The following is a 20,109-nucleotide window of genomic DNA, read 5'->3' on the forward strand; positions in this document are numbered from 1 at the left end:
AAAGCTGAAACTGGATCCCTTCCTCACACCATATACAAAAATTAACTCAAGATGGCTTAATGACTTTAATGTAAGACCTAACACCATAAAAACACTAGAAGAAAACCTAGGCAATACTATTCAGGACATAGGCATGGGCAAAGGCTTCATGACTGAAACACCAAAAGCAATGGCAACAAAAGCCAGAATAGACAAATGGGATCTAATTAAACTAAAGAGATTCCACACAGCAAAAGAAAAGGCAACCTCCAGAATGGGGGAAAATTTTTGCAATCTACCTATCTGACAAAGGGCTAATATCCAAAATCCACAAAGAACTTAAACAAATTTACAAGAAAAAAACAAATAACCCCATAAAAAAGTGGGCAAAGGTTACGAACAGACACTTCTCAAAAGAAGACATCTATCCAGCCAACAGACACATGAAAAAATGCTCATCATCACTGGGCATCAGAGAAATGCAAATCAAAACCACAATGAGATACCATCTCACGCCAGTTAGAATAGCAATCATTAAAAGTCAGGAAACAACAGATACTGGAGAGGATGTGGAGAAATAGGAATGCTTTTACACTGTTTGTGGGAGCGTAAATTAGTTCAAACATTGTGGAAGACAGCGTGGTGATTCCTCAAGGATCTAGAACTAGAAATACCATTTGACCCAGCCATCCCATTACTGGGTATATACCTAAAGGATTATAAATCATGTTACTATGAAGACACATTCACACGTATGTTTATTGTGGCACTATTCACAATAGCAAAGACTTGGAACCAACCCAAATGTCCACCAGTGATAGACTGGATTAAGAAAATGTGGCATATATACACCATGGAATACTATACAGCCATTAAAAAGGATGAGTTCATGTCCTTTGCAGGGACATGGATGAAGCAGGAAACCATCATTCTCAGCAAACTGTCACAAGGACAGAAAACCAAACACCACATGTTCTCACTCATAAGTGAACAATGAGAACACATGGACACAGGGCAGGGAACATCACATGCAGGGGCCTCTTGTGGGGTGGGGAGCTGGGGGAGGGATAGCATTAGGAGAAATACCTAATGTAAATGACGAGTTGATGGGTGCAGCAAACCAACATGGTACATGTATACCTATGTAACAAACCTGCACATTGTGCACATGCATCCTAGCACTTAAAGTATAATAATAAAAAAAAGACTTACAACCAACAGAGAGTTTGAAATATATTTAAATTAAAAGTATTATTAAAAAATTCTTAAAAAAAAAAAAGAAAAACTTCACTGGCATAGTAAAATAGCACATGGGAAAAATCCTTTCAATTTGCTAAGTCAATATTCTTATAACTGATGTTGCTTATATGTCATTGTTGTTAGATCTGAGAGTGGAAGGAAATAATTTGTAGTTATTGTTATAATGAAAGAAATGCAATTATCTAAAGATTCCTATCATTTTCTCACTACTCCTTAAGCACATTTATTCATTATAATGTAGAGGAAGATTTCCTTACTTGTGGTCTCACCATTCATCTCTTTAAGTTCGTTGTTGATTCCAACATCTATGGAGCTCATTATTTTGTCAATCTGTAAGAAACAAAAACCATTTAGATGGATTGTTACATTCACTTTTAACACTGTATTTTAAAATAAGTTTCAAATGAAGGGAGCAAATATTTTTGATGTTATTACCACAGTGTTCCACAGTTAAGAGACACATAGTGAAATATTTAAAGGGAAGCAAACATCTTTTGGATTGTTTTATTAAAATGTAAAGTATGTTCCCCTTTCTTAAACTTTCAAAATTAGCTTGCCCTTTCTTTGTGTTTCTTGAAATAAACTTTGTACTTAGATAGACTGGTCATTTAGGAACTGTGTATTCTTCAAACTCAGAAGGACTGTAGATAAATTCATGTGACAAAGTCTTTGCTCTCTGGCTTCCTTCTTCTTCTGCCTAAGAACATGCATCCCATCTGACTGGTAAAGGAGCAGGTTTCAGGGTGTGGAGAGCATGGCCACAGGAGCAAAGTTTTTTGTTTTTTGTTTTGACAGAATCTCGCTGTGTTGCCTAGGCTACAGTACAGTGGCACCATCTCAGCTCACTGCAACCTCTGCCACCCAGGTCCAAACGAGTCTCGTGCCTCAGCCTCCCAAGTAGCTGGGATTACAGGCGTGTGCCACCACACCTGGCTAATTTTTGTGTTGTTAGTAGAGATGGGATTTTGCCATGTTGGCCAGGATGTTTCTAAACTCCTGGCCTCAAGTGATCTACCCGCCTCGGCGCCCCAAAGTACTGGGATTACAGGCATGAGCCACCGTGCCCGGCCTGGAGCCAAGTTCTAACCAAATGGTTTGACCAGCCACAAGCTGATTACTGGCATCCAATCACCAGCATCTAGGCATAAAAACAACTTAATTATAAGATCTAAGTTAAATGTTAATTAATCTTGCCTCTACAAAAGGATTTCAGATGTTATTCACTAAATTAATAAATATAAGAAATGGCTATACTTGAAAAACTAACCATCTACTAGTATGGAATTTAAAGGAAGAATATGACTGTCTAAGCTATAGCAATATATGGCTTAATGACTCTCTTGATGTTAGCAACCTGAATAAGATAGCAGGTTTCAGAAACGACAATGGGCATTACTTAAATGTCCCAGTTTGTTCACCCTGAAACAGATGCAGAGATATTAAGTGATTTTCCCAAACAGCTCAGTTCAGAATATCATTATCAGACCATATCCATTTCTAGTTCTCCAAATACTATGATGATCTATCGTGCTTCTAAACCTAATCCAACTGGTACAGTCTTTTCAGAGACAATATGTGATGTGTTAGAATGAAATGCCAAGAGAGACTGTATGAAATTAAAGACTTAATCCTTAAGTAGAACTTAAATTGGTGATATTTGAACCTCAAACATTTTTTTCTTTATTTCCCTGATAGCTGCAAAAGGGAAATATCAAATGATGTGTGTTTATTGTATGGTGGCTGGAGAAGAGCTAGGACACTTTATTTACTATGAAGATTCTAAGGAGCTCTTCTGAAAATATAAGATACTTTAAAGAAGGGAGACAAGCTAACAAAGAGTTTGGCAAGTAGCAAAACAACACAGAGCAAAATACCAAGCTTTTTCTCGATTTGTCAGCTGCAGTGCTTGGTAGGACGAGATGCGAATATTCTCTTGTACCTCATAGCTAGTTATTACTTCTGCTTGATATCAATTTCTATGGAAACAATAGATTAACCCACATGTGTGGAACTGTGTTTGTTTTTATACTTGCTGTGAAATTACCATGCATTACCCACAGAACCATTTCATTCCGGTTGGAGCTGTATGCTTTTTTTTTTCTTGCTCTTGAAAGAGCTAAAAAGCTGAAAATTCTTCCCCCAAACCTCCCTCAACTGCAAAGCCTTATAGGATGAACAGCAAGAAGAAAAAAGCTTACTTCTTCCCATTCCGATGTGAAGGATGGTGTTCTTTCAGAATTCCCTTTAGAACTGTGTTCAGCAGTGGAAGATTCACTCCAGTTAACTCTTGATGTTTTCTCATTGGAAGGATAGGCAATGAGATCAGAATCAGATTTAGAGACATTTTTTGATAAATGCATGTCGATCAAGGCTTTAGGCAACGACCTTATTCTCCCCAGAGTGCAGGCTCTCTCCACAAATCCCCCTGTGTTCATAACCCACTGGTCCCCATTCCGAGATCCACTCCTGGTTGATCTTGTGCCAACAATGGTATGGTTTTCGAGTTGGTTGCTTTTTTTGTGAAAAATTGTTCTACTGACCACTTTGGGTTTAATTTTCTTTACCAAAGGTTCTGAGTTATTTTCTATTGGAGACTGCTTGAAAGGCAAAGGACTGTTTGCCAAACTGACTTCATCTTGTCCTTTTTCACATTGTTCTCTTTTCCCATAGAGATGAAATGGATTTTCAGGGGACTCACAGGCTGGAGAGGATCCATGGAGCAGGCCTGCAAATTGCCCAGGATCATATTCTTTTGGGGGATCACTGTCATCCTGTCGGGAGAGGTCATCTGCAAAAGGAAGGAAGGGATAGCAGGGTTTATAAAGGGTTCTGAAAGCCACGATATAATAGCAGTGCCCTTATGAACACGTGGGCTATCCAAGCATTTCATTTACTGCTACACAGCAATACCTTCACTTTATGAAATACCCCTGACCCCACAGTGCCATGTATAGAATGAATGTATGAGTGTGTGTGTGTGTGTGTGTGTGTGCATGTGTGAATCATTCTTTCTGATATACCTTAGAGTTCATTTCAAAAGTATGAATTGTGTATTAATTGAGTGACTTCATTCACTTCTCCCTTGAACCCAGGGTATATGTTTTATAGTCAATGAATAAAACTGGGTTTTCTTAAAGTAGAACACACACATCTAAACTCTCACAGTAAATGAATAATCATGCAGTAGGACACTAGGCAGGTAAGTCAAGCTCACATATAATGACAACCCTCTGCCCTCCTCCCAACAAATAAATTCAAAAACCAAATTTTGAAAGAAGGTATTATTAAAAGTAATTTAAGTTTAATAATCCTGATCATATTACCTTAAATATAAATTAAAAATGATTCTATGCAGATTACATAATTTAGACAAAAAAAATTTGTTCAGACTTAACATAGGCAAACAACGCAATATCAGAAAAAGAGAGACTCTAATACAAGAAACTAATGTTGAGCTATGAACACAAAGGTAGCTTTTTCTTTCTTCACTGAAATAGCATTAGCTATTTTCTAATTTCTTCAGAACTTTGAAGATGTAATGCAGAAAAGAAACCGATGATGAATGATAATTTTTATTCCTTTGTATTTTTTTCTAAGATAAAACACACATTTTCTCTGAGATTTAAAATACATCATGCTTTTTGCAACTTAATTTGTCTTTTAAAGACATACTGTGTAAAAACCTGGCCAAAGAATTTAGCAAAGAAAGTAAGTGTCCTTTTTTTCAGTGTTTCTTTTAATTCATGTCAATAGCTAAATATTGCCAAGATGAAAATTTAAATTACCTGATAAGCCCATAACTCACTGCTGCAAAGAACTAAAGTATAGTAAATGTGGTACATAATGACAACAAATCCAAAGTTGATTTGCTGATTCACACTTTCAATAAGTTAATTATTACCATAAACCCCAAACACTAACATTTTTATAAATTAACAAGTAACATTTAATGGGTAAGTGCTATTTACTAGGCACTGAATGAGGAATTATATCATCTCATTTGACACCCATAACAATCCTATGAAGTGATTATTAATAATAGTTATTATTTTGTGATGGAAAGAGATGGCCAAAATATCAAATTCTCATATTTTTAAGAAATTGGCAACCATAATAAATCTCATTAGACACTGGCTCAGAAGATGCTACAGACACATCTGCTCTTTATAGTGAAGATTGGCCCCAGGTCTCGATACCGCTGTCTGCCTGGGAACTGGTAAAAGCAGGTATATTCCTAGCTATGTATCTCTAGACTTCACCCTGGTTCCTGCTTGATTTTTCCAAAGAGAAGATGTCTGCCTGCCCAGCTATCTACCAGCATCCTGAGATTGAAGAAAGAAGAGTGACAGGAAGAGAGATCCAAGAGACATGAATCTACAAAAGCAACAATCTGCATCCATCTACTACTATTACATTCACTGTCTTCTCACAAAAACAAAACAAAACAATAAAATCTCATCCCTTTCTAAAATAGCCACACTGTCTTGATAACTCCCCATTTTGTTTTCCTTTCACAACAGAGACCATTCTAGGGCTAGAATAGTGAGTGGATAGTGGGATAAGGCAGCTTTGAATTCTAAAGACTAGAGTTTATCACTGAGTATGTGCATCTTTAAGAAGTCAAAGCCAACACTTACACAACTTAAGACACTGACATTTCCCCACCTAGTAAGTGATTAAGCTGAGATTCAAATTAAGGTCTATCAGATTCTGACATCCATTGGCCTTGCAAATATATTGCTATTAAAGATAAGCTTTTAAAAAATCTAGGGTTGGTTTATCCATAGGACAAGCAAGTAGGCTCTTTGTAAAGAGAGACATGCTTCTCCTCTTCATGACTATATCTGGAATTTGGGAAAAGTGGACTAAAAGCATCAGAGCTTTTTCTTTGTTTTGTTTTGTTTTCTTCTTGGAGATAAGCTAACACTAAGAAGAAAATAAGACCCGGCATCTTGTTCCAACACATTTTTTTTCCTAGGCTACTTGGATCTCACATAATGCTTTACAACATAAGCAGGTTGGTATGGGTGACAATAATGGTGATTAAGGTGGTAGGAAGGAGGAATTCTGAAATAAGGAAGTTTTAGAATTTCATTTTGAAAGTTGCTGAAGAAGGATAAAGGGTCTGAATTTGAAAGGAAAATCGAAAAGAGCTTGCCTATTGTGGGAAAAAGATTCTGTAAATCTCAGCCAAAAGAGTTTCTGACAATGTTCATTATCTAGAAAAATGAGAATTTTAGGGGCGTAATATTATTTAAAGTTTTCTGCAAATATTATTATTAGGTTACCATCCCCTCTGTAGTTTGACTACAATGACTATAATTACCACCCCACAATGCTTTACACTGTCCAAGTCCTCTAGACACAAGCAGTCACTTCTCAAAGTAAAAGATAATTTCATTGTTAGCTTATAAAGCTTAGTTTTTTGAATAGCAGTTCTTAGCATTGTGATGGTAACATTTCTGCCAAGAGTGGTGAAAAGACAAATATTACTTGCTTTTTCCAGTGGCCAAATCCTAAAGATTATTCAAGTCAAAGAAAATGAGAAGTTGATATGAAGCCTCCTGGAAAGCCTGTGTGGTGGATTGATTGCAGTTATGGCCCCAGTCTGCTCACAGCTCCCTGCAGACACAGCCCTCCCCGTATCCAGTCCTCCCACGCTGACTCCCTCACAGCGTGGCCATGTGCCTTGTACTGCTCAGTCAGACTGCAGCAAATGTGATATAAGCAGAGACCTCTGAAAAGCATGTGTGCATTAGACTTGTTCCCTTGTTGCTCTTGGAACCCTGACACCATGTGAACAAGCCAGGCTGGCCTGCTGGATGATGAGGTGACACATTACCCAGCTGTTTCAAAATGTAGGTTTTATTATTTTTCAGGTATGTTGAAACCAACAGATCAGGAGACAATTGCCATTGAAAGATAGATGCTCTACTCATTGATCCGAGAGGCATGCCACATTATAGGGGCCACACAGGGAAATACCAGGGTCCATCAGGAAGAGGCTGACAAAGTGAGGGGAGATTGTGGGCAAGAGCCTTTATTATGGTTTCCATGAAAAGAAACACACAAAGCAGGTATAAGCAGGTTTAGGAATGGCTAGTTTGAACAGTTTCAGCAGACTCTGGGGCATAAGAACTGTACCTAGTTGTCTGGTCATTAGAGCAGGTGAATGAATAGTGGCCTAGAGAGTGAGAGCCAGATAAAGGAGGTAATTGGGAGTATGGGCTCTACAATTGTTAGTTTGCATAAGAAAAGCATGCTCTCCGGTGAGCTGTTTACTATCGCTAGGAACTAGCTAGCCCTAGGAGGGGCAGTCTGTCCACAGCAAGAGCCCAAGAGACCAAAGCATAAAAATAAAAATACACAAATAAAATAGAAAATAAAAAGACATGGTTAATACATCAGCCAGTCCTGTCACCCCAACCAAAAGCCAGCCAACTTCCACCTATGTGAGTGAGGCCATCTAGGGCCTACCAAACTCAGGCCATTCTGCCAATACCACCGATGCATCAGCAAGCACAGCTAAGAGGAGCTGAGGTTTTCCCAGGCCAGAAGAAGACACCCACCAGGATCATGAGCAATATTAATGGCCATTAAGTTTGGGATGGTTTGATATATGAAAATAGATAACTCATTCAACCTATATCCCAAGTTTTAAAGAATTAATATATTCTTCAAAATAAATTCTGGCAATGTTTATATTTCCACATCTGGAAAATGATGATAGTAATAGAATATACCTAAAAGTGCTGTGAAGATTGAATGAAATCATAGAATAATAAATGTGTTAGTCCATTTGGGCTGGTATAACAAAATTTCATAAACTGGGTAGCTTACAAACAACAGATATTTATTTCTCACAGGCCTAGAGGCTGAGTAGTCCAAGATCAAGACACCAGCAGATTTGGGGTCAGGAGAGGGTTCATTTTCTGGTTCATAGAGGGCACCATCTTGCCTGGGTCCTCACATGGTGGAGGGAGCAAAGGAGTTCTCTGGAGTCTCTCTTATAAGGTCTCTGTCGTCATGACTTAATTACCTACCAAAAGGCCCACCTCCTATTACCATCACTTTGGGGGTTGGGATTTCAACATATTAATTTTGGTAGAACACAAATATTTGGACCATGGCAAGAAGTAAAGCAGTTAGAACAATATATGCTGCATAGAACACTAAGAATATGTTTCTATTATTATAACAATAATTTTTAATCTGTAGGGTTTCATTTTTACAAAGAAATACAGTAATAACTGTATTAGATACTCAGTAAAGATTATTTTGACATAATAATCATGTGGGATTTACTCCTTTGTTTCTGTTTGTATATTTTAAAAAAGTATACTTTGGAAAGAATTTTTTGTGTTTTCTTACCCTTCAGACAAAACGGAGGAAAAATATATAGATTAAACTGTTGTCATAACTTGTCTCATTTAATTTTACACTTCTCTTTTGATAAGTGGATATTTCATGCCAAGGTACAGAACTAAATATGTATGAACTCCAGTCTGATAGTTATTCAAGGCATCATCAGCATTTCAAAGAAATGTCAGAGTAAATGTCCAATAGGAAGCAGTTCAATCTCTGTTTATCCATCTTTGCTCTGATTTTTGTCACCTATAAATCACCTGATTAACAATAAAATCCAAAATTTCACGTTATGGAAAAATTATAGAAAACAAGTTACTTTTTTCTATTATAGAGTATAACTTTTGTCTATTGGGTCATTGCATCTGCTTTAGAAAATAAAAATTTTTCCTGTTTTTAAGGATACCGGGGCTGATGTTGATATTAGTAGAAACTGTGAATTTATTTCACAAATATGTATAAAATGTTTCCTGTATATCAGGTGGCAAAGTTTCAGCAGCGTCAAAGGCAATGTCCTGCCTTCATGGTGCCTACATTCCAGCAGAAAAGACAACTACAGGCAAATCAAGAAATATTATAATTTCTGATGACGGTATATGCTGTGAAAAAAATAAAGCAAAGTAATGAGATAGAAATGAAAGGAAGATGCTCTAAGGCAATTAGGAAATGTCTTTCTCAGGAGCTGACATTAAGCAGACACAGAAATGACTGTGAAAGTGTACATCATTCAAAGTTTTGGGGGAGGATTATTTCAAGGCATAGGAAAGAAGATATGAAAAGTCCCTAAGGCTAAGAAGAACAGTAAGAAAGCCAGTGTGGCTATAATAGAGTGGTAGGGGATTAGTAGAATGGCTGGCGATCGAATCAGAGATGCAGGTAGGAATAGGGTTGGGGTGATATGACTTATACTTTTAGAAGATAATTGGTATTTCTGAACATGACAACAGCATAGTGTTCTTTTTAAATTATTCACCTCAATTCTCATAAAAAGAAGACATGGGGATAGTAAAAGAATAAAATGAGCACATGACAGCAAAATAAAGGAAAAACACTACAGGTGATATCTCCAGTAAAGCTAAGTATTAAGAAATCCCCATGGCCCTGAAAAACAGAGGGGTGTAGCCAAATCACATGACAGTAGCAGGATCCGGAACTGAATCAGCAGTGGTGCAGCAATAGTGGTGAAGAGAAAGGGAAATTCAATGGCACCTACAAGCCATGGAACCCAGAAATTGCCATCAGATACTGATTTCCCAGAGGAGAGGGTCTTGTGCTAAGCAGGAGAGTGTGCAGTACAATTTGAGAACAACTAGCAGAACTTGTACACATCTTGTAACAAGACCACAGGAAGTAGCTTACTCCCTCGAGAACATCAGAAATCTCCAATAAATGTATACTTGTAGTAGGCTACAGATCCACTCTGAAGAAAAACTTCTGGGGGAAGAATATAAATTAAGCAGGGTGAAAACACCAAAGACGTGAAGGAGAAAAACATTTCATATAATGGGGCAGTAGGGGCCAGGTGCAGTGGCTCACACCTCTAACCCCAACAGTTTGGGAGGCCAAGGCGGGAGGAACACTTAAGCCCAGGAGTTTGAGATCAGCCTGGGCAACATAGCAAGACCTCATCTGTACAAAAAATGTTTTAAAAAAATTTAAGCATGGTAATGAGTGCCTGCGGGTTCCAGCTACTCAGGAGACTGAGATGGGAGGATTGCTTGAGCCCAGAAGTTCAAGTCTGCAGAGAGCTTCGATCACGCCACTGCACTTAGTCTGGGCAACAGAGTGAGACCTTCTCTAGAAAAAAAAAAGGCAGTGGGGGTGGCATCAGGCAGATGTCCAGTGGAGGGAGACTTTGAATGTAATAGAATAGCAAAGCACAGTGTTCAGATGTGAGAGCACCACTTTGGAAGGCAGGTGCATGGAACTCAAGAACACTGAGGTAGTAGCAGGAAGCCTTCCTGAATCAAGCAGAGAAAAACCTGTATTTCTTAATACTTCATCGTAACTGCAAAGGAGAAGGCCCTTGAGATGTGATGGGCTCATGGCTACTGTGGCTTATCCCTGCTCCCATACAGGAACCTCTTCCTAATCCATGACATCCCTGCACATTAAACATGGGAAATAAAAAAGATTCAGATAGAGGGCAATTTTAGGAACAAAATAAATGACAGTAATGGATTATAATCCATTGAATAAAATAGAAAGACATGAGCCCATAAATAGATAAATGATTTAAAAGTTCGACTAGGAATGGGAATCTTAAATAATTTCAAATTGCATCCCCACAAAATACTTATTAATTAGAAAGAGGAAAAAGAGACACTCTATAGTGAAGAAATCTGGGAGACCCTATCTTAATCAAATGATCAAAGTGAACAATATCAGTAATGGAACAAATCAAAATCATATCCAGTGTGGTAAAGATGCAATGAGAAAAATGCAGAATCACTTTTGGATTTTCCTGCCAAAGATGTACAACCTAAGTCTAATTATATAGGAATATCAGAAATATCAGAGAAATCCAATTTGTGGGCCATTCTACAAAATAATTGGCCTGTAATCTTCAAAAGTGTCAAGGTCATGAAAGTCAAAGAAAGTCAAAGGAACACTTCCAGGTTGAAGAAGACTAAGGAGACATTACAACTAAATGCAACGTGTGATCCTGAACTAGATCCTTTGATCATAAACAATACTATTGGGGAAACCAGCAAATCTTGAAGGAGGTCTGAGGAATAGATGCTAGTGATGTATTAACTTTATGATTTGGTTGCACTGTGGTTGTGTAAGAATGTACTTACCTGTAGAAAATATACACTAAATTAATAGTTATCAAAGTGTAGTCCAGGGATGCTTGGGGTCTCCAAGATTATTTCAGAAGTTTCATGAGGTCAAAACAATTTTCAGACTAATACTAAGACATTATTTGCCCATTTCACTTTCATTATCTCATGAGTGCACAGCAGAGTTGTTCAGAGGCTACATGATGTGTCTTTTCACAGTGGAAATATGTGATGCCTCTTTCTATCTCAGCTGTATGAACTGGCACGCTATTACCTCTTGACAGAAGAAAGTCATATGTCTAAACCTAAAGTAAATGGAGTGAGGATGTAAATGGCCACCTATGCTACCGCACTGCAATGTACCATGGCAGAAGAAGAGAGTAAAGAACTGAGAACAGTAATCTCATCTTAAAAATAATGTTTGCTCTAAGTTTTGGGTAGATGCCATTTATTAAGTTAAATGTCTTATCTTCTAAGGTTGCTGAGAATTTTAATTGTGACTAGATATTGAGTTTATAAAAAATGTTTTTCTGCATCTGTTCAGTTATGTAATTTTTCTCCTTTGTTAGTGTGAATGACATTTGTGCATTCTCTAATGTTAAACATTAGATATCAGTGGGATACGAATAGGATAAACTCAGGGTGGTCATAATGAACTTTCTTTTTGGCATCCTGCTAGATTTGGTTTGTTAGTACTTTGGGATCTTTGCATCTATGTTCATGAAAGAAATAGGCCTTTGGTTTTACCTTTTTTATTCTGTCTAGTTTTTACATGATTACTCACCTCATAGAAATAGCTGGGGAAAATTTCCAGTTCCCTAGAAGAGTTTATATAAGATTGGAACGATATGTTTCTTGAAAGCCTTTATATTTACTTTACCTTTAAAATCATCCGGACTCAACATATTCTTTGTGGAAAGATTTCAAATTATTCATTAAATTTATTTAGTATAGAACTATCTGGAGTCTCTATACCTTTTTGAAGTTTTTTAAAGTTATAATTATCTAGAATTTGTCTAATTTTTCTCAGTATTAAAATTCACTGGTACAAAACTATTCATTCTTCTTTCCTAACCTTTGAACGGTTTTTTGTATCTGTAGATTTACCCCCTTTTCTTTCCTAATAGGTTTATTTGTGCCTTTTTATCTTGATCATTTTGACTGGAAAGTGCATCCATTTTTTTAGTGTCACCAATGATTCCACTTCTGGCTTTGTGAATTAATATTACATATTTGTTTTCTATTTCATTCATTTCTGTCCTTTACTATTTTCTTTCTATGCCTTTTCTGGATTTATTCTATTATTTCTTACAAAATTTCTTAAGTTGGCATTAGCCTCATTAGTCTTCAGCATTTCTTCTTTTCTAATATAAACATTTAAAATTTCTAAGTTCCATTTTATGCTGCATTCATCACATTTGATATTTAGCATTTATATTTTTGTTTAACTTTAAAGGTTTTTAAATTAGTATTATGGCATCTCCTTTAACTCATTTCTCATGACTTATTTAGAAACATGTATTTAAATTCATAAATATATGGGGATATATATGGGAATCTTAATTTAACTTAATCATTTTTAGAAAATATAGTGTGTATGAATATGAGTCTTTGACATGTTGAAACCTGCTTATAGTCAAGTCAAGATCACTTTTTGTGACTGTTGCATGAGAATTACATGTATTCTCTAATTGTTGAATACAAAGCTCTTTGCATTATGTCAGATTAAATTTATTAATGGAACTCTTAAACTGTTCCATTGAGTGAGGTGTGTTGAAATCTAATATTAGGAGACTTATGTTTTTTCCTATGAAATATATGTATATTATATCTGGCCAACATGGTGAAACCCTGTCTCTACTAAAAATACAAAAATTAACTGGCTTTGGTGGTGCATGCCTATAATCCCAGCTACTCGGGAGGCTGAAGCGGGAGAATCGCTTGAACCAAGGAGTTGGAGGTTGCAGTGTACCGAGTTTGTGTCACTGCACTCCAGCCTGGGTGACAGAGTGAGACTCCATCTCAAAAAAAAAGAAAAAAGAAAAAAGTCTAAAGTTAAATAATACCTTATCCACTTCCTTCCTAAACAATGTAAAAACTTCAGAGCATTTTACATTCAATTACTTCTTCTATAATAAATATTGTTGTCAGTGTTTTAATTATTTTTGTTTGCTTTACAAATCAGGTGTTATTATTTTATTCAGACCACTTTTAAATTTCAATTGGTTTACATGTTTGCCATTTTATTTACTCACAATTCCTTCCTCAGAATGGCCTGAGATCATTTTCCTTCTTAAAGTTATTCTTTAGAATTTCCTTTTATACAGGTCTCTGGTGGTCAGTGCTCTAGTTTTCAACTGTGAATATCTTTCTATTTTACTCTCATTTATTTAAAATTCATAATTTTAGGTTGATAGTTATTTTCTCTCACAGTTTGAAGAAATTATTCCACTTTTTTGTGACTTTCATCTTTCCTTGATAATTCTGCTATCATAATACCTGTCTTTCTTATGGGTGATCCATCCTTTCTCTCCACCTGGTTTGAAAATCTCTGTATTTTTCAATTTCACGATAATGTGTCTCACTATGGATTTCTGTTTATTTATCCTGCTTGGAATACAGTGTGTTTTCTGGACCTGTGAATCCATATTTTTATCAATTTGGAAAAAAATCAGCCATTATCCATCAAAAAAAGTCCTCTCCTACATTTTTTTTTTTTTTTTAAATTATTTCATCCCAGCCGGGCGCGGTGGCTCACACCTGTAATCCCAGCACTTTGGGAGCCTGAGACGGGTGGATCACGAGGTCAGGAGATCGAGACCATCCTGGCTAACACAGTGAAACCCAGTCTCTACTAAAAATACAAAAAATTAGCCGAGTGTTGTGGCAGGCGCCTGTAGTCCCAGCTACTCAGGAGGCTGAGGCAGGAGAATGGCGTGAACCCCAGAGGCGGAGTTTGCAGTGAGCCAAGATGGCGCCACTGCACTCCAGCTGGGGCAACAGAGCGAGACTCTGTCTCAAAAAAAAAAAAAAAAAAATTTCATCCCGAGTCTCTGATTCAAAGTTAATCTTCTCATTCCATACTTCATATCTCTTCATACCTTCCAAATTTTCTGCCTCTTTGCCCCTCTGTGATACATTTTGGGGAATTTTTTTCAAATGTATCCTTCAGTTCATCAATTTTCTCTTCATCTGTGCATAATCTGCTATTTAGCCTATTCATTTAGGATTTTAAAAGTAATCTCAAGTATTAAATTTTTCATATCTGAAAATGCCATTTATTTTTCAAATTTTCCTGTTATTTACCTATAGTCATCATTTTTTACTCATTTTAATGATAAGGCATATTATTTATTTAAATATTTTGTTTATATATAGTGGTTCTATTTCTTATTTCCTATTTCCAGTAATAATACCTATAGTCATTGAGTGCTAAATATGTCTGTGTTATTTTTGTCGATATCTACTTATAGTGGTTTGCTTTTCAAGGTATTTAGAAAGAATTTGTTATTAACTTTATTACTTGATTTTAATCTATGGAAGCTTGTCAATCTCATCAGGGAAGGTTTTCTGCAGAGAGAAAACCTTGGGCTTCCCTGAGCTGTGTTGACTCAGCCTTCCAGCCTTCCAGCTGAGCCAGGGAACAGTGTCCCAAATAGCAACACTATTATTCCCATCTGCACTCAGAACAACATCAGCCCTCCTTCTCTTCTATCAGACGTTTTTAGAGAGCAAGAGTCACTGGAGCAGGCAATGTCTCAAGAACATGTCTTATTCAGAATATATTTGTTCTGCTGCAGAAAGATCTCTCAGAGTACCTAGACTGACATAATACTTTGAAGCATAATATTTTTATTTAAAAATGTACATTTGTGACAATTTCACTTCAAAAAAAACAGTTTATTAGGACTCAAAAGTTTTTAATATGACTCTTTAAATGATTTGTACCCTACTACATAGGTATGGTTAATAATAACATGCCTTGCCCTGCATGTTTGTGCCTTGTAATGTAATATATAATCAATAAATTATCCTGAGAATTATATAAATGAAGAACAAGCTTATTTTAATTAATTATGGCCTCAAATAAAGCAAATCCTTTTAAAATAAGATCCCCCTAAAAAGTATATTTATAAAGAACACAAAAGAAACTAATGGAGGTTTGGTATTTTTAAAGAATTCCAAGTAGTCTATGATCTTCATTTAAAAAAATAAGCATGCAAAATAATCATAGAGTGTGTTTTGTACATAAATCCTAGATCAACTTGATTTGACTAAAGATAGCAAGGAGCTAAACTTTAATAATATATACTGTCAACCTGTCTCAACAAGCTTTTAAAAGAGTGCTGGGTTTCAGAAATATTAGGGAGAAATATTATCCACTTGGTTTTTTTTTTTTTTTTACTTATAATGTAAACTTACGTGATGAGCTAGTACATTCATTTTTTTCCAAATATTGAGAAAATATTTTCCAGCTCACTTTCCAGGTCACTTTCACATTGAGATAGAAGTGTGAGTCAAACAAGTAACAATGAGCCACAGAGGAAACTATATAGAACTGACATTCCCTTAATTCCCCAATGTAAAAAAAATCAATTATAGTTTCCAAACATACAAGAAATTAATTTAAGCAAACTCCAATTTTCTGGAAAGGAATTTATTTCAAAAATTACAAAGACCAAGATTCCATACTAGGTAAGGGGAACCCACCAATAGGTATTGTGCGCCTTCTATGTTCAAGGTCATTCTATCTCATTTAATCCTCACAAAAGTCTCTGAAGTAGGTATTATGGCATTTGCACTGATGAGGAATTAGATAGCTAGTGAACAGAGGAGCCAGTATGAGACATAAATCTGGCTAATGGAAAGCCTGCTTTTTTCCGATACATCATGATGCTTTGTGTCGGATTACCCTAGAACCTCCTATGGCATTAGTACAATGCACCATCCACTGGAGTGTCCTATCCAAGTATCACTGGAGTTTGAAAACCACCCAGTGGGCCTCTTTCCAGGTATCAGTAGTGATCTTTGGGTATTTATTCTGATTGCACAATTAGCCCAAAGATTGCTGGTATGCTTAGATGCTGAATGGTGTTAGATAGAGCATGTAATAAAATTCCCTCTTCTAAGCAACTTAAGACCGGCAGCTGCCTTTCTGAAAAGCCACCCAGGTAAGCTCTGTTGTTTCCTAGTCTATTAGCCCTATACTCTGCCAAACTCAGCATTTACTGCGGAAGCCAGAGAATGCTGACATTCTGACAGCTCTTGGACAACAGACCATGCTGTTTGGCTCTGATTTCAAACATTTATAATCTTTTCTCTTGCTCCCTTTGCTCAATACAGGAGAGAGGCTATCAGTCAATTTCCCCACCGTTTATAGCAAATCCCAAGCCTCCCTCATTTCCAGCTGCTAAGCTGCCTGGGCAGACTGCATTACTAAATTATTGTATCTTTTTGGTAGAGTGCCTGATCTGTCTTGGCATGCACTTTGCATTGAAAGAAGCTCCTGTTGCAAGCAAAGGAAGCCAGCGACATTCACCCTTCCCACACGTCTTTCCTCTGTTACCCTCAACCACTAACTTCTTTGTTTCCCATGTATAAGCCAAGTTCATAGGGGCAGTTTCTCAGCTATCTCTGCCTCCCTAGGGAGTTAAGGATTTCAAAGAGAGTTCTGTGCTAAGAGTAATTCCCATAGCCTAGAGCCAGATGAATAAATGGCGTCTAGTGAATAACTACATCAGAACCAAGAGGTTTTGTTTCTCTCTTACCAAAATGTATTTCTTTGTAATACCGCAGTCACTGTAACCATGTATTTTCCTCAACAGAAGAGACTATATTGGGGGAAGAGAGGAAATAGCCTCTTTAACTCAAGTCTGTTGTTTTCAAGAGTGTTGGTCCTTTGGTTTAACTTATTTTAATAACTTCCCATTTATATACTATCCCAATGGATTATGAATGTGAAAAAAGAACTATTCTGAAGAAATAAAACAAAAAAAGATTTATGATCTTTAAATAAAAAAGGAAGTGATTTTGTAATATAAAAGGGACAGAAACTATTTTTAATACTCTAAAATGAATAACCACTCCGATTCAATTTTCAAAAGTTATACCTTGAATTTGAATTCAAAGTCACCCAAATGTCCTCAGTAAAAGCTCTGAGAATGTAATGGATTCAAATGTATCCTGTGAGTTTTCTATTCCTGTAAGCAATGAACAGCCTAGATTTTTCTCATACGTATCTCAAGAGATACTTCATTTCAAAAGAGCAGGAGAGTTATCAAAAGTGTAATACTATTAACAAGATACACCATAGAAAATATACAGAAACGTTAAAGATAAATTATATCTAGGGAGTATGTTTTAAATCAACTTTGCTGTTGCTATGGTAAGAGATATCCAATGTAAAACAAAAATCCTCTATAAGGCTTTGGTGCTATAGCCATGGCAACAATGATGTTCAACTCTGCGAATGTTTCCATCTGATTCAGAGAGAAGAACAAAATATGCTTTAAATGTATGTAAAATGGCTTAGAAAATCGATCATTTATGGCTATCTTTCACATGACCCTTCAACCAATTAAAGAAGGCATTGTAAAGATAGCAGCCAGAGAGCCTAAACAAAAGGCCCATAGATTTGCTTGGGTTTTTCATGATCACAGAAGCTGGAAAGATCCACTTTGGCTGAGGTGTTGGTAAATGACATATTCATTTAGCAGCTATCTCACAGAAATTTTCAGGTTGGGGCCTCATGTAATTTTCCATGCATAGGAAAAAACTAAATGCAATCAAATGACAATTTCTACCTCTTTAACACAGGAAGAGAAATATTAACCTAAAGTAAGAAAATATGGAAAGTGGTGTTCTAGCTCTGCAAAAGAAAAGTCTCTTAAATGCTAGTCTCTTAAATCTACTCCAAATAGGCTTTTGTTCCACCTACCTCCACAGAATAGCCCTTAACAATATCAGCAAAATCTCTACGTTCCTGAAATGAACATTCATAACTCTCATCTTACTTGACCCACCAGCTATACAACTGATATAGATTATCACCTCTTGGATGAAACACTTTCATTAACTCCCAAGATACCACACTCTTCTGGTTTTCATCCTACCTCCTAGGCTGTTCCTTCTCATTCTCTGCTCATTCCTTCTGTTTCCAAATGTGTAAGCATTCAAGTGCTCCAGGGCTTGGCATACTGGGACCTCTTTCCTGTTTACATTTTCTGTTTACATTAATTCCTTTGCTGGCCTCAGGGTTTAACATATTACTGAAACAACTACAACACCCAAGTTTCTATTTTCAACCTGACTTCTCCCCCAAACTCCAGACTTGTATATCCTATGCCTCCTTTTCCCTCACACCCCACACCCAATCACACAGCGAATCCTGGTGGCTCTACCTTTAAAATATAACTGCAACCTGCCTATGCCTCACTTGTCCTTTTCTCCCTGGATTATTGTAGCAGCCTCCTAACCATCTCCTAGCTTTCATTTTTGCACCTCACAGGCAATTCTCAACATAGAAGTCAGAGTTATCTTAGTAAAACTAAGGCAAATCATGTCACTCCTCTGCTCAAAACTCTTCAATGGCACTTTGATCCACTCTGAGTAAAAGCCAGGATCCTTACAATAACCTGTGAGGCCATACGTGATCTCAGACCTGTGGATACTCTGCCCCAATTCTCTCAAATAAAATAAGCTCCTACTACACTCCTTTTCCCTTAACTGACATCTAGCTATACTGCCTCTTGCTGTTACTCCAATGCATTAGGCATTCTTCTGGGTCATGACCTTTGTACTTGTTTTTTCTGCCTGGGATTCTCTTCCCTTAGGAAGTAGCCCCCCCTCCAACACCTTCTTCAAATATTTATTCCTAATGAAACCTTACTTCATAATTTTTTCAATAAGGCCTCCATGGATCACACCATTTTAAATGGCAACCACTAATTCTTATTCCCTTCCCTGCTTTATAGTTTCTCCATGATGCCTATAAATATAAAAATATATATATTTTACTTATTTATGCTATCTTAGGAGGAGAGACATTTTTGTCCCTATCATTTCATTGCTATATCCAGAAATTAGGACAAAGCCTGGAACATAGTGGATAATCAATAAACATTCTTTGACTGATGGGGTGAAATAAATATATAGATATTTGCATGTGAAGAAAAATTCAAGAGTGATATTAACATAGCTAAATGTTAACAGTGATTAACAACAAGTGACTTTAAAATAAAATAACCCTTTATTCTGTTTATAAAATAATATATGTTCATTCTAGTTATTAGTGAAAGTAAAGAGAGAAGAAAGACACTCATAATTCCAACACCTAATGAAAGTTACTATTAACATTTTCATATTTTTTTCTTTTGTTTTTTATGGACATTATTGTCCCCCAATGAAAATAAGATCACTCTGTTTATGTAATTAAAAAAAATTTAAATCTCACTTAAAAAATTGAGACATATTTGTCTAAAAATTTTTTGTCTAAAAAATTGAGACATGTTTATTTGTATCATATCAATCCTTGAAATATTCAAAGAACTGATACATTTGATTTTGTTTCTCTCTTTTTATAAAGTACATTTGGTGTTTTATAGTGACTAGGGGAATGTGTGTGTGTGTGTGTGAGTTTTTGTTAGTCATTACTTTTATGTTACCAAAATCATCTTCGGACCTGTTTTATCTGTTTTCATGAGTAAATTTTTGTTGCTCTCTT

At 36.4% G+C, this 20,109-nt stretch overlaps 1 protein-coding gene across 6 annotated transcripts in view; it reads right to left on the reverse strand.

Moving 5' to 3' along the window:
• Positions 1 to 20,109, reverse strand: part of ANKS1B (ankyrin repeat and sterile alpha motif domain containing 1B) — a 1,280,047-nt gene that overhangs the window by 512,914 nt on the left and 747,024 nt on the right. For all 6 annotated transcript variants that reach the window (XM_054442265.2, XM_054442272.2, XM_054442264.1 and 3 more), the window contains exons 13-14: positions 3,438 to 4,027; positions 1,497 to 1,569 (exon numbers count right to left, since the gene is read on the reverse strand). In XM_054442265.2, coding sequence (XP_054298240.1) covers positions 1,497 to 1,569; positions 3,438 to 4,027 — 663 coding nt within the window. The remainder of the gene's footprint in view (positions 1 to 1,496; positions 1,570 to 3,437; positions 4,028 to 20,109) is intronic.

This window comes from Pongo pygmaeus, chromosome 10, assembly GCF_028885625.2.
Source record: "Pongo pygmaeus isolate AG05252 chromosome 10, NHGRI_mPonPyg2-v2.0_pri, whole genome shotgun sequence".
Classification (NCBI taxonomy): Eukaryota; Metazoa; Chordata; class Mammalia; order Primates; family Hominidae; genus Pongo; species Pongo pygmaeus.